Source organism: Microtus pennsylvanicus, chromosome 4 (genome assembly GCF_037038515.1).
Source record: "Microtus pennsylvanicus isolate mMicPen1 chromosome 4, mMicPen1.hap1, whole genome shotgun sequence".
NCBI classification, from domain to species: domain Eukaryota; kingdom Metazoa; phylum Chordata; class Mammalia; order Rodentia; family Cricetidae; genus Microtus; species Microtus pennsylvanicus.
Window position 1 is genome coordinate 15792656 of NC_134582.1, and position 15331 is coordinate 15807986.

The 15331-nt window shown below is 41.6% G+C and overlaps 1 protein-coding gene across 1 annotated transcript in view; it reads right to left on the reverse strand.

The window, feature by feature from the left end:
- Positions 1-952: 952 nt before the first annotated feature.
- Positions 953-15331, reverse strand: part of Mbd2 (methyl-CpG binding domain protein 2) — a 64832-nt gene continuing 50453 nt past the window's right edge. The window contains exons 4-7 of the mRNA XM_075968338.1: positions 13316-13406; positions 11873-12050; positions 7135-7273; positions 953-4248 (exon numbers count right to left, since the gene is read on the reverse strand). Coding sequence (XP_075824453.1) covers positions 7147-7273; positions 11873-12050; positions 13316-13406 — 396 coding nt within the window. The 3' untranslated portion in view covers positions 953-4248; positions 7135-7146. The remainder of the gene's footprint in view (positions 4249-7134; positions 7274-11872; positions 12051-13315; positions 13407-15331) is intronic.

Here is a 15331-nt window from a genome sequence, read left to right on the forward strand (position 1 = left end):
ATCCTTGTAAAGATTTATCAACGAGAGGTTAGTCTCATCCAGGAGCTGCAGAATCCCTCTACCTGGCACCAGCTTTCAGGCGTACAGTACCCACAATGCATTGCTCTTGTCAGGGAGCTGGAGGCCTGAGCAGAGACAATGTCGAGGCTGGATGCTTCTAGAAACAGACTGTTCTATTCAAATCCACTGCCTCCCCCATGTTAATTTCCATAAACCATCTATGAGTCTGGGTCTTAGATTGCTTAACTCTTAAAAGAAAATAAAAATATACAGTTAAAACTTCAAAGATGGTGGTGAAAGTGTTAAGTTGTAAAAAGTTATATAAATGTAAGAAATAAAATAGTTTCTACTTATCACCTCTTTAAAAAGTAAACTAAAAGATAATTATTACAAAAGAACATATACTCTGTACAATTTAAAATGTTTTTCATGTTTCAGACTGTGCAACATGCAGGTTAATCACCTCGATTCCAAGTCCCAACTCTGCAGGGCACACCCTGGATTAACTGACACCTGTTCCCTCCTGTGGACTCCTTAGCAACTGAAATGTACTTGGGAGGGGGGTGGTATGGGGTGGATAGATTATTATAGGTATCCATATTTGTATACACATATGTACACACACACGCATGCACGTACACACACACACACACACATACACACACACCCATCCCAGAGGTGGAAGTGAACTGGACAGCCCTGCTGAAGTTAGGAGGCAGGGGTCTCCTGAGAGCACAGTATTCTCTTCTGCCTCTAGGGGGCCCCAGACAGTCCTTTGAGCTCCCAGGCACAGCAGAAGTTCTGAGCAACTAGTTGCTTCAGCGGTGGTGAAGGGTGTAAGAGTTACACTCTGAAAGCTCTCGGGCCCTCAACCCAGTCTAAAATCCCTCGTGTCCAGGAGCCACAGCTGTCCTTCATGGATTAAGTTATTGACGATGATTTACACAAATGTTTTTTTAAAGCTTCAAAATTTATTGCTGTACATTTCCTCATAGCATTCACTATGGAAATAGTGCAAATATTTATTTTGAACTCTATAGCATCTGAAAGATCACAAAGCTTTTGATATCTTTTGCAATCATTTATGAAGATCTATATTAAACTTGTATTATTTTTAAAATTTAAACATTATAACATTCAAAGAGATTATATAATGCTTTGTAAAGGAAAAAAAATTCTGGAAGCCATTGGGCACTCTGTCTTGATAAAACTTGTTTTCTACCTGCATGAGTCTTTTATTCACACACAAACTCAGTCAACAAATCCTTACTGACAAGCACATTCCAGGCATTGTCCAAGGCCCTGGGGGGCTTAAGATGGAAAGACACCAGCTCTGCTTTTACTTTGATTACAGATCATACTAGAGACGGACATGCATAACATTTTTTACAATACAATAAAGTGCCTCCGCGGAGGTATTTACAAAATACAGTGAGAACTCAGACAAGAAGAAGAGCATCTGCCTGGAGAAATTGGGGCACCAGCAGGACGAGGTCGCCACTGAGCTGACACTTATCCGTGAGCAGGAACTTGCCAAGTTAGACAGGTAGGCAGGGGTAACAGGGGTACAGACACTGAGGCCCAGCAGAACTTCAAGGGAGAAATGATGTGGCTTTTCTTGAAGGGAAAGGCAATGGGGAGCAGCAGGGCGAGGCTGACTACGTGCAATAGGCTAAGGGCTGGGGCTGTACCAGGAAACAGCCTTGCTCTCCTGGAGCTTACATTCTACTAAAGAGACACAGAATCAACCAATCAAACAGGTTTTAGAATTCTCTACAGAGAAATGGGGTACTGAAAGCAGAGCTACGAAGACAGTCGGGGTTACCGACAAATGCCTCTTGAAAGTAACAGGGAGGGCGGTGACAGCATTCTCCCGAGCGTGCCCGCTAAGTGCCAGGCACTGTACCAAGCACCTGGCCAACAGCATCTGGCGGAATCCTCACAACTCTCTGAGGTAGGTATTGTTGTTATTCCTGTATCACCGAGGAGGGAAGAACTCAAGGAGACTGAGGGCCCTGACAGGCTCTCTAACTGCAAAGTTCCTGCTCTGACTCTTGAACCTGCATTTAAAGGCATGAGGAACTCTAAGCAGGGATCACCTCTGCTTCTCTGGAGACAAAAGCGGGGGAATAGAGAGAAGGGACAGGGAACAGCTGGAAAAGGGGAAAGCTATTCAAAAGTCCAAAGGGAGGGAAGAAGGTTCCTGTGAACTTAGTGGTTGTGGAGGGAAGGATGTGAGGAGTGTAGCTACCTCAACACTTGTAACAGGATTAAGATGCTGCAAGCAGGGGAATGAGCAACATCCAACATCGTCCCTGTATCTCTGTCTTATCCAGCTGAAGTTGATTTTGAGCCAAGTTGAAGAATCCAAGATGATGGCGGTTTGTGATAAAATGATGAATTTAATTTCAGACAAGTCCTGTGGGTATACTGGAAACATCTCAGGCTCATGCGATGGTCACTAAGACACCGCTTTATAATGGCTTTTACACCTTGTGTCTACCTGAGCGAAGGACACAGGGAATAACTACTGAAGCTTTGTGGTATGGTCATTGTCAGTTTGCTTCAAAAGTCTCTTTACAGAAGTTTGCATGGTGGGTTAGATTCTGTTGTAAAAAGAATATATGATTGCCAAAACGTGATCTCAAGACATAGCTGTATGTAAAGAGTTGGGGTTTTGGGTAGGAGAAGAACAGCTTTTGGAAAGCCATTCCAATAGTAACACTAGCTCTTTAAGAAATATCAGTGTTAACTCCAACATTCTTAGCCTGAGTCACTCTGATGGCCGCTAGCCGGGATCCTCTGGCTACAATCCTCCCAGAGCTGCCATTCATCTACCAGCAGGGATGTTTCCAGAAAATGGGGGCCTAAGGCTCAGACATATAAATTTAGTAACCAGAAATTCCAAGAAGTATTGTTACAGTTTGGCAATAAAGTTCCAAAACCAGAGCAGCCCAAACACCCAGTTGGAAAGCTTTGGCAATCCTGCTGCCCCATTCTCCCCTGGGGATGAAAGGGTGCAGGTGACACAGGTGCACAGGTGGGAACACCTTGACTACATTACTTCAGGTCTAATTTTATTGTGTTTTGGTGATGGTGGTTTTTTGGTGCTGGGATCTGAACGTAGGGACTCATGCATGCTTAACATGAGTGCTCGGTTAAAGTGAACATAAATACACAAATACATCAACTATCCCTATAAAGCAACATTATTGTGCCTCCATTCTTCACAATTTCCTTATAGCCACTCCCTCTTGTCTTTGGCTCAGATCAATTTAGGTATGTTTTAATTTAAAAACTCACTGAATAATTTAATGCCAGTTTTAATAAATAAATATCAAGCTATTTCAGTGGTAATAAAGTCAGGCTTCAAACAAAAGAAAATAATTAATACTTTGGTCAGATACTGATTAGTAAAGCTTCACACTCCGGCTCATTGCGCAAAGGATCTGAAGTGCTCTGCAGACTCAGGAAGCTGTCGGGCAGCACCCATAGGGGCCTTGTATCGCTAACTGTGTCACAGGAAGAACGAGCCTTACTTTTGTAGCACTATTCAAGGTCCTAGTCACAGGCAAGAGAAGAAAAGAAGAAAACTGGATGGCAGGAGACAATGTGAAGCTTCTGGCAAGACAATCCCTACAGAAAGAAGCCTGTAGGCGCACTGCAATACACCAGCTCCATTTCCAAGCTAAGGCGAAGGTCTAAGTTGAGCATGGATCAGGAGTGCTATCCGGGGCTATTATAGTGTGTATTCTTTAACAGAAAAAGTTCCAATCAGTCTGTGAATATAATCATTTATTTGTCTTTACAGTGATGATGGAAGAATGTACAGGTATCTTCTTTCAATAAAGTATAAAAATCTGCTTATATACAGTGAAGTCATAATAATCTTTAATTGGGAAACTTATTTGGTACTCCTGTTCTGTTTATATTAAAACTGTGGGGAACAAATATCTCACGTAAGTGCTACATTTCCAGTAGACCGCACCTGGCATCAGAAGCTCCACTTCATTTTAAGGGTCCTGCGTGCTATTATAAAAGACTAATTTTAAGTCCTAGGACTCAAAATAAACATCATTTGGAATAATAGATATATACATCAAAAATACATCTAGAAAGGCATTGGTTAGTGCTATTAAAAAGCTCTATGTGCTCAGGTACACTGTTTTCTTACAGGCGGAAACCGGTGGAAATGTTTTCAATCCGTTTCTAGCAATTTGCTCTTGGGGACGGTCAGTTGAAAGTTACCTGTGGAGACAGAAGAACAAAGATTTCTTAGGCTAAAGGTCAGTAAGACTCACTGAGAATCCCATCTGTACAGTCCTGAGACTGAGCTCCAGGACTGGATGGGGATGGCTGGAGACTGGAAGTCACCGGATCCTTTATACTCCACTATGTCATCCTGGTGACTTTATACCCAGTTCACTGCCATACATATTACTGCTTATACAATATTTCTGATCTACAATTAGCAAAACCAGCATAGAAAGGAAACTTACAGGGCACATAAATAAAACATCCTAGCAGATATCAGCCAAACCCAAACATATTTCTGAGAAAATTCTACCTAATAATGATTTCTTGTGCTTCCCAGTGGTTGACTTGACTTTACAGCATTTGTGGCCATACCTGAGATGACTGTGCAGCTGCAAACTCACAGCCGCATGTTTCAGCCATGCTTGTCACTGTCTCCTTTCCACAATCGCTCCTAAAACGTCTGATAACCTGGGGACCTATCTATAAGTACACAATGTAAGTAATACAGAAGATCCTGGCATGTTGCTTAACTAAATAAATAACCTAAGTAAACAAATGTGTGTCATTCTTGCATATATAGAATATTAGGGAGAGCACCAACATGAGAAGGCTAGCATGCCAGGAAACCAAATCTTAGAAGACTTCATCTGTTATGAGCCAAGTGAAGCTAGCCAGCCTTGCCTGTTATCTAGCTATAAGCTAGAGCCCCACCTCTTTTACACATAAGGATGAACATCTAAACAGGCTGTATAATCCAGGTTCTTAAGAACTTTGTATGCATATAGACTAAACAAGTAGGTCATGTGAATGTAATTTTAATGTTTAAGAAGTATTCTAAGTTTTCCACAAGCTACAAGTCTAATGGTCTGGTCTAACAATGTCTTCTTGAGGTCAGAATATAATATACATAAGTCCATGGTTATTGAACATATAAAATAATGGTCATTTTTAAGGCTTAATTAAAATTCAATCATTCTGCAGTACTAATGAGAGATGCACACTGTATGAGGCAATGAACGGGTGCCAGCTCCTGTCCACGGAGGGCGCCTTAACACCTGCCTGATGAGCAATCTAGAAGACAATCACCAAGGAAGCAGAGGTCTAGTTATGTCTCAGCTACAGGGCTCTGCCTGTCCGTGTTGATTTCAGGAGTAAATTACAAAAGAGAGGAAAACAAAACAAACAAACAAAAGCCAAACAGACAGAAGAGATGTGCCACCCCAGATTACATCTTGCCATGATGGCATAAACTATATCATGGGGAACAGCACTCACGCAGATTCCCTCACTGGCTTCAGGGACATTGTGGCTAGGGCCTCAGAGCACAGGAGCCTGCTCTAGATTTCCCTCTCTGAGAGATATAATACACACTGAATGAACACATCGGATTCCTACAGTGTGACCTTTCAGCCTGGAAAACAAAGTGTGAACTGTCTCCACAGTGTCTTCCTAGCCTCAGCGAGTAAATAAACAGTATAAAACACGACTGAACCAGATTCTCCTAGTAAGGACATAAAACATTTAAAACTGGACTGAACTGGATCTAAACTAAACTTCTGGTCAGGCAATGATGTGACTGATGTTTGCTGTCCTGGACATGTAAACAGCAGACATTATATTATATATTGGCTGCAGTGTCATCACAGTACTGGACACTATTAAAATAGGGAGGGGCACTCAAGGAAAGGGAGGGGACACTAACAACTACACCCATCTTCCCTCACCTCCCTATCTGTGCTCCCCTGGAGAACAGGACTCCCAGGCAGCTGCTCCAGTGGAAGCCTGATTCTCTCCACTGCTGTCTCAAGCTCACTTCCAATCAGCACCAATCAGGCAGATTCTACCACCAAATACGTATCTCAAATCTACCCTTCCCTGCTTGCGTCTCCTATCACCTTCAGAAAGCTACCACTGTTGCTCACTGGACTACCATAGCAACATCTCAACTGGTCTCCTTGCCTCCAAGTTTTCTCTACTCCAAGCCAAATAAGCAAATATGATCATACCTTCTGCAAGAAGTCCTGACTGACTCACAGGCCTTCCTGATTAGACCTGCTGCCCACACATCGCCCTCCCCCACTCTCTACATTCCAACCTCTCATCTTCTCTCTGAAGAAACAAACCTTCTCTCTGTTAACCCTCTAAGCAAGCCACTTTCCACCTATGTTCCTCAAGACTCAATTCTACTCGACCTTTATGACCAAGGTAAAAGATCCTTCCTCAGAGTAACTTTGCTGAGCCTTGGTATCATGTTCTGCTCTGCTGTCTCTCCCTCTGAGATTTGGGTTCAGAGGGAACAAGTCATTGGCATAAGGATGGCAAGAAACAGATCTTGCCAAAACACAAGTGGGGGCTGGAAAGCAAGATCAAAGCCACAGAGTGTGAGCATTCAACAAAACAGAGCACACACATAAACAGAGCCTACATTTGCATCTTTAAGGAAAATTCATGTTATACTTGTCACCGTTCTGCCTGTTCTGTACCTAACGTGTGGTATGAAGCATCTGCCTAACGGGAAAGATTTTGCTCATCTTATTGCTATAATTCTAAGGAGAGCATGCCATCCCTCTGTGGACGAGTGGGGCCAGCCATTCCTCTGAACCCAAGAGTCCCTTCTTCTTTCCTCTGCTTTCTCTCAGAACATCATTGGCATTTTTTCACCACTGATCAAAACCATATGAAGTACACCAAAGATCCCTTGTAGGTAGCTACTGTGGCAAGAATGTCCTCAGAGAATCAGGACAGATGTAATAACTTATGGGTCCTTAAATACAGAGGGGACACATGAAGGACCCATGAGGGAAACAAACTACATTAGGGTGTTGAGCAAGCTACGAAGGGAAACGGCTGCCGGTCTCTGCGCCTGTGTTTGCTGACCTGATCATATTCTTAAGCGTCATCTCCACTGTCCATATCGATGTCTACCTCCTCCGTGTCAGCAGCCCGGGACAGGATGTCCGCCATCAGTGCTTCTTCCAATTTCTTGCGTACTTGTTGGACTCGCTCTTCCTGTTTCCTTTTCAAAATCAGAAGGAAATGAAACTGAAAATTTGGAAAGTAATAAAATGAAACTACCCTGAGCACCCCCGAAATCACTTAGAAAAGCACACTTGCTTAGACTCCCAAGTCTACCTCTACACATACAAACCAAACACTGCAAGTTTCTCCAGAAAAAAAAAAATTAAAGAACAGCTAGCTGTCCAAGGGTGGTGATCTCTTGTCTCAAGAGAGTCTGGAAGGAACAGGTGAACTTCAGTGGCCTTTTCCTCAACCTCACGAATTTCAAGTGTGTGAAGATTTGGAATGATGAGTTAAAAATAAGTAGAAATAACTTGGAAGCAAAGATATGAGAAGACAATAACACAGAAAAGAAAGGGAGAACAACTTCTTAGGCGAAGCATCAACAGAGACGTGCCAAAGACACAGCAGGCCAGGCTTGCTCTGGCACTCTATGGCTGAGTCAGGAGAGAGCAGTACTGGGAAGCCAGGTCCACACAGAAGAGTCAGGCCCACTGAAGGCTATGACTGGGGACAGAGACAATCGCTTCTGAGATGAGCCTAGTAGGCCAAGACTATTATCATGACCTTCCCTAGCCTGGTGATAGCAAGGTGATCTCAAAGTGACAATACCTGCACATCATAAAGAAGGTCCTAAACCATTAGAAGAAAAACAAAACCCAGGATAAGAGGCTATTAGAATGCTCTGTGGCTCTGTGAAGTACAGGGGGCAGGGAATGATGCAGTTTCCTGGGAAAGTAAGGAAACAGAAATCCAGAAGCAAGCAAGGAAGCCGGAGTGAAAAATAAGGAGGCAGAGGAAGCAGTGAGTGGGCTCGCTCCAGGGACAGCAGGTCGTGCCCTCCTGTGTGAGGAGACCAGGAATGGTCGGATGGATGCAGAACAGGAGAAGAAGCTGCAGTAACAAGGAAAACCAGGGACTATACTGGGGGTGGGGGGAACCAAGTGATTTCCTCCACTAAGGCAGACAGATGGCAGCAGTGTGCAAACCTGGGAGAGCCAACAGAGAGAGGAAACATGTTTTGAGGACTCCATCAAATCTCTGAGATTAGCCAGCTGTGCAATCCCTTCGGTTCTAACGCCCAGGATTGAATGACACTGCATCCAAGGTAAGGAGTAATAAGCACCTTCCAGCAATGAAAATGCTTTACATTTCTTTATTAAAACAACTAGCACAAAGGATTCCTAAGAACAGACTTCCAGTTCCTGAGTGAAGCTTTAGATTGGGCAGGCAGGAGGAAGGCAGTACGGGTCTATCTGACCTCTGTAGTTTCTTCACATCAAATGAAACTGGAGTTCAGCAAATGCTCGTGTAATGGAGCAGGCTCCAGAAGAAAAAAAAATTGTTCATTTCTTAACATAGTTTGTCTCCTCTCTGGCCCAGTAACTTGTAATTTATGCCAAATGACATATAAGTCACATCGGCAGTCTCATCCCTAAAGCCGGAACAGGAGAGATGCCAGAATGATGCATCAAGGAAGACGGGGTGGGGCACACTGCATCTTGTAAAGAAGGCTATCTCGAGCTCTAATGTCTGTCGCTGAGTTTCTTTTACTTTAACCATGACAACAAACAGGCTTGCTGTCGGGGTAGGCAGAATCCTATGACGTTCTCTAGGAATCTCCCACATCCCATATGTACTCCTTGGGCAATTTCTCCCAGTACAGGTGGGGGATGTTTGTTGACATGGTGAGATATCACTCTATAGTTGGTTACTAATCACAGAATCATTAATTAATCATGAGAAAGCTGAATCTAGTGAGCCTAACCCAATACAAAGTGTCCTGAAAGAAAACTGTGAGGGTATAGAGAAGCCACATAGTGGGGAACTGCAGGCACCTTCAACAGCACAGAGCAGCCCTTTCCAGCAGTCAACAAGCAAACAGAAGTCTCAGCCCCGGAGCACACTGTGAATTTCATATCAAGTGTCGGAACTTAACAAAAGACCCCATGCTCCAGAAGGGAAGACGGTCCAGACATCCCTGATTTCAGCCTAGTGGGGCTGAGCAGAGCACAGCTGTGCAACTACAAAAGTGCAAGCTTGTAAAAGACTGAAGCTGTGACTCACAAGAATGTTACTAAGTATCGAAAACAATTATACCTACGACTGAAAATATAGTCAAATATGCTGAAGAGGTATACTCAATGCTGAGACTCTTAACCAAGTGCTCACACAGAAAGCAGACACTACAACTAAAATAACAGAGAGGATTAGCAGGCTCCCGTGCAAGAGTGAGCTCTTTAGTTAGAACTTCGCAGAACAAATGTCTGCCAGATGTACAAACGCCCACCGGATGCAGTGAGAAAAAGAGCAGCAATTCTGCTCATGGTCTCTTCTGAAGCTGTGCCAATTCAACAAGGAAAGCTGCTTAATAATTCCTGTTCCACCAGTTATAGCAAATGATTTGTTAGACAATTAACCCAAATCCAAGCCTGGTTTTAAGATTCCTCTACTATGAAAAGGTCTAATCTTGAAGCCATTCGTATTCCCAGTACCCCAGTCCAAACCCATAACAACTCGGTAAAAATCCTGATCATTATCTCTGTGTTCATACAAAAAAGGAAAAAAAAAACTTTGTTTCCCAGATAATTATCTTCCTCAAAGTCACAATGATCCATAGAGCAACCTCATCTCTTGCTTTTTTATATTTTCTTTTTTAAAAATTTTCAAAAGTAAAGTTGATTGCAATTTCAGGAAACCGAAGAATATGAATACAAACTTGAATTTTTTTCTTTCTTTTCAAAAAAGATTATTTTAAAGTCAAAGGATCGTTTTCCAATTATAGGCTCATACATTTAGGAACATTTCCATATCAACCTTTATAGATTTAGATGGAAACAAATACAAACAGAAAACTATTTCAAATTGGATGATTCCAAACTGCCATCTGCTGGTTTCGTTGAGGAATGACAGTCCAGGAAAACTGACTTCACATAGAAACAGTGAAGCACACGTACACACTGTACAACACAATATACTGAGGCATCACTATCATCACTATAAAGTGATGGTACAAAACCCCAAAGTCTCAGAAAGTAACTTCCTCATGATCTCACTATTCAGTATGTTACTTCTCTGAAATAATAGCTGGCTTATACTTCAGGGTGCTGCCAGTCCAAATCAGGTTTTCTTTTACTGTTGTTGCTAAACACCTGCTTTGTGGCCCAGTCCTAAAAAGACTGAAAGATATTTATAGCAGTAACTATGTCCTCTCTTCATTCCGACTCTGTTTACCTCTTTGCTGTGTCTTTATCATTTGCTTCCCATCCTGCTCTACTATATGAGTATGTATATGTGTATATGCATGTGTATGTGTGTGTGCTTGTGTGGGGGAGGGGCTTGTGTATTTATGTGTGTGTGTGTGCATGGATGGTGTATGTCTCAGGAACAATTTGAATCTTCACATGTAACAATAAAGCAGTTATAAATAAACCTCTAAACTGAGCTTGAATGAAATAAATATACTCATGATAACTAAATTGAACTTTAAAATGTCGTAAGGCAGCAGGCTCCCACCTGCTTTAAAGAAAGGCCGGTTTGCAGACAAACCAATGCACAAAGAATCATAAAGGTATGGCGGAAAAAGTAAATGGTGTGGTTTGGGAATAGAACACCTGCCTTGAATGCTAGAGGCCTGGGTTTCAATTTCAAGCACTATAAGAGGCAAATCAGAACTAAAAAGAACTGGCATAAAAGGCCCGATGAATGAAAGGGCTCGTTAGGGCAGAGTTCCAGAGGCAAGGCTGTCAAGCCGCTGCCTTGAGATTGTGACTCATCTGGTGATGACACACATCCTTGTGATGGTCACTCTCATTCAAAGCCTATTTTCAAGAATATTTTTCTTACAAAGATCTTTATCACATTCCATTCATTTCCGAGAAGCTCTGTCTTAGTCAGGATTTCTATTGCTGTGATGAAACAACATGACCAAAAGCAACTTGGGGAGAAAAGAGTTTGTTTATACACTTCCATATCACAGTTCATCCCTGAGGGAAGTCAGGAGCTGATGAGGAGGCCATGGAGGGTGCTGCTTATGGGCTTGTTTCTCATGGCTTACTCAGCCTGATTTCTTATAGAACCTAGGACCTCCAGCCCAGGGATGGCACCGCCCACAGTGAGCTGAGCCCTCTCACATCAGTAGCTGCCCTACAGGGCTGCCCATAGCGTGGTCTTACAAAGGCATTTTCTGAACTGAGATACCTTCCTTCCAGATGACTCTAGCTTGTGTTAAGTCAGCATAAAGCTAGCCAACACACTCTGTGAAACCCAAAGTATGATTTCTAATAGATTCATCCCTTATTCTTTTTTCAATCTAAAAGGCTTGGAACCAAAAGAGATTTCTCCCCCCCCCTTTTTGGGGGGAGGGATTTGCATACACAGAGAGATATCTTGGGTATGGGACCTAAGCCTGAACACAAAATTCACTTATACTTCACATAGAGTTTATACAACTCAAAAGTCTGAGATGTTGAACTTAGTTTTAAGTTTTGAATACAGGATGATCAGCTGTACCCACTGTGACACTGAGCGTAAGGCTTTGCTAAAATTTATCTGGCGGCAAAACTGAGGTATTTAAAGTTAAGTTACAGTGCCTTACCTAATGTCTTCATCTGTGACAATGAAAGCTTTGCAGAGGGGTTGGGATGTGTTAAGCCATACAGCAGGGTTCTTTTCCACGGCCGCAGAGACTTGTCCTGTGATTGGTGCAGAGCTTGTGTGCAAAGCACTGGCCACAGCAGACAGAAGGGTCTCGTCATTGCTACCCGGACCGACTCCTGCAATGCGAAAGCAACACTGCTGAAAGGAAAGGAAAGCACCCCTGTGCCGTGGGCCGGCCACTGCCTCTCAGAATCAGTATTCTTATGCTCATGTACGGTCACACAGGTAAACCTGACACCCGACAGTGCCACAAAGAACAATACTTACCCACTTAACAGCTACTATGCACCAAATGATTGACATTAAACAACGACAAAACAGTTAAGTACTTTAAACAAAACTTCAACTTTAAAACACATTTCCGAAGGCCCTAAACTTCGGAAAAGTTCTGTGCATTTTCTCAAGAAGGGTCAACTATTTAAATACCTTAAAACCCCTATAAAAGCACTATGCTATATTCAAGCATCCCTATTAACATAGCCTAGATCAATTTCTTCCTCTAGCTTTAATATCAATTTCCAAAAGGATCTCTATTCTTATTGTTATCCTGAGACTTCAGGAAATGTCAATGCAAGCATGGCATACCCAAACTTAATCAGTTTTTTCAGATGACCAAAAAAAGTTCAGATTCCTAGAAATAACTGCATACCTTCATGCTTTTAGGAACCTCTCTCCACAGCAAAATTTAAGTAAATAATTTAAAGCAATAATTCTTACAAAATACAAGAATGAGATAATAGCACAACTATACATTTGGAAGTCTTTTGAGATATCTACACTAAGTCAAGACTGAGGACTGAAATTCTAGTCCTAGAAAAATAACGCAACTCTTAAATGAGGCATAACCATACGAAATGACAAGTAGACTGGCCACTGAGGCCTCTACCCCAGAATCCACTAGGCAACATCAAGGACCAAAGTGTATATTCCTACTGCAACTTACAGCAGCAGTTTGTAGAGACGTAGGAGGTCTTGCAGTAGTTCTTTTAGTGTAAGAAGATAAGAAAAAGAAAGTGTTGGGGTGGAATGCTGCTATTTGGGAAGCAGGAAACTTGGGGAACCCTTTGTTCATCTGTAGTTAAGGCTAAAAGCAGCACACGAGTTAAGGGAGATGACATGGCCAACCTGGAGCCAAACATTTCACACAGAAGAAAAAGAAATCCCAGGTGACATAGTATACAGAAGCATCCCTATGACACGTTAGTCATCTATGCTTTCCCTTGGTTTCTAGCACAAGAGGAATGTCATCCAGCAAAGCACATGTCCCCCAAAGTGAAGGCCTACTGGTTCAGGCCAATTATAGATGCACACTACCTAATTACAGTGCCTGGTACACAGTAGCCACCTAATAAATATCTATTCAACTAAACTTAGATGATACCTTGAAGGCCTTTGGGTAGCTCCATGGTTTTTATAATTTGTTCTGTTACATCTGATGCACTAAGTCCTTGCAGTCTCTTCTCCCAGAAAAGCTGTAAGGCAAAATTCCACCATTAGTAGACACGGAGACATTGATGCTGCTCAACAGCACAGTGTAAGTCATTCCAGTTTTCTGATTTTTTTCCTTACAGCATGCTAAATGAAACTTCAAACAAGAACTCTTTCAGCACATCCTAACTCCTTCTGATGAAATTACTCAAAAAGAGTTGTTTTGATTATGCAAACTCAAATGTTACAATATTACAGGTTGTTGTACATTATAAGCTATACATAATTCTCATAAGTTATCTTCAAAAGAATGTCATAATTTGAATTTTTGAAAATTAATTTATCATAAAATGTCAATGTTAAAATTTACCAGAAAAAGAAAACAAATAAGAATATCCAACATCTTTATGGAAACATGATTTTTCTAAAGCATTTAAATGTAGACTTAATACACTTAAGGGGAAAAATACTATACTTATTATTAATATAAATTTTTCCCAAATATCTTAATACCAGTCATGAATCACTTTCACCCTGTCGCACAGGTACCTGAGTCACCAAACCACTCAGTGGTCCCAGAAGACTGTTCTGCCCTTAGTGAGCACTCCCTGCCCCAGGGAGTCGACATACTTTCCAGATTTTATTCTTATGTCTCACTGAATGTGTCCATCCACGTAGCATAGTCTCTAAGTTCCTATCACATACTATGCTTGTCTTCAGATGCATAATCAGCAATGGCTCTTATCCTCCTTCTTTTAAAATCTATATCATATTTACTGCAGACAAGGAGAAACAAAGAATTCTATAGGCCTCCCTTCCTTTAATCATAGATAGCAGCACATATTGCATAGTTGCTACTGAAAAACAATTTCTGTAATGAGAAACAATGGAGGCAACAGAATTAAGGTTGTGAAAGGCATAGGAGCCCATGTGGAAATTCCAGATCCACCACCTGCGAGGTGGACAGCGCTGGCCATGTTTTACTTCTTCAAAAGCTTTCATTCCCTTTTACAGACGTGGAAGCGATGGCTATCACACAAGATTACTGTGGAGAGTCAGTGAGGTAATATATGTCAAGCACCTATAATACAGCAGTCATAAAACTTACTATATTTACTTTGAACAAGATTTAGCTACTTTGAGGGCCTTGGGAAACTTAATAAATAAAGTCAGATAAACCAGAAGATATGATAGTATAATTCTCCTTATGGCAGAATAATAATATGCTCTATTTATAATAACCTCAAAACTAGCAGCAAGAGTAGACTCCAACAGACAGTCCTAAAGACCTTTCATGTACACTTATATAGTCATATGTCTTACATCTTCCCGCAAGTAATAGTCATAGTAGAAAACTTAGCCAATTAAGCAGTCAGTCAATACTTGGGAGATGTAAGTATATTAATCAAGAATTCAGTGAAAGTATGATGATTATCATAAATGTCCCAAGAAATCCTTTCCCCATTCTATTTACACCTTGGTATGAAAATGTTTTTAATAACACAGTTTTTAATACCACAGTTTTTAATACCAGTTATTCTTTTTAATAATTAAATAAAATCTAGTTAAATTTCTAATTAATATATGCTGAATTTAGAACTGGAAGATCATTGTCAATAAGTGTTTGTCTTGTAATTATGAGGACCTGAGTTCAATCCCCAGAATCCAAGTGAAAAATCCAAGCATACTGGCATAGGACTGTAATCCTAGCACTGGGGAGGGAGAGAGGCAGATCCTGGGGATCGCTGCCCCATCAGTCAGCGTAGGCCAAATGAAGAGACAGGCCATTAAGAGAATATGTCTCAAAGGAGGTGGATGGCATTCATGAGCATAAGAGCTGAAGTTGCCTTCTCTGTGTGTGTGTCTCATACACACACACACACACACACACAAATATGTGTGTAGAACCCAAAGATACATACGTGTGTATTATGTACACACTATTTTGCCAGTTCATATTCACTGGTCA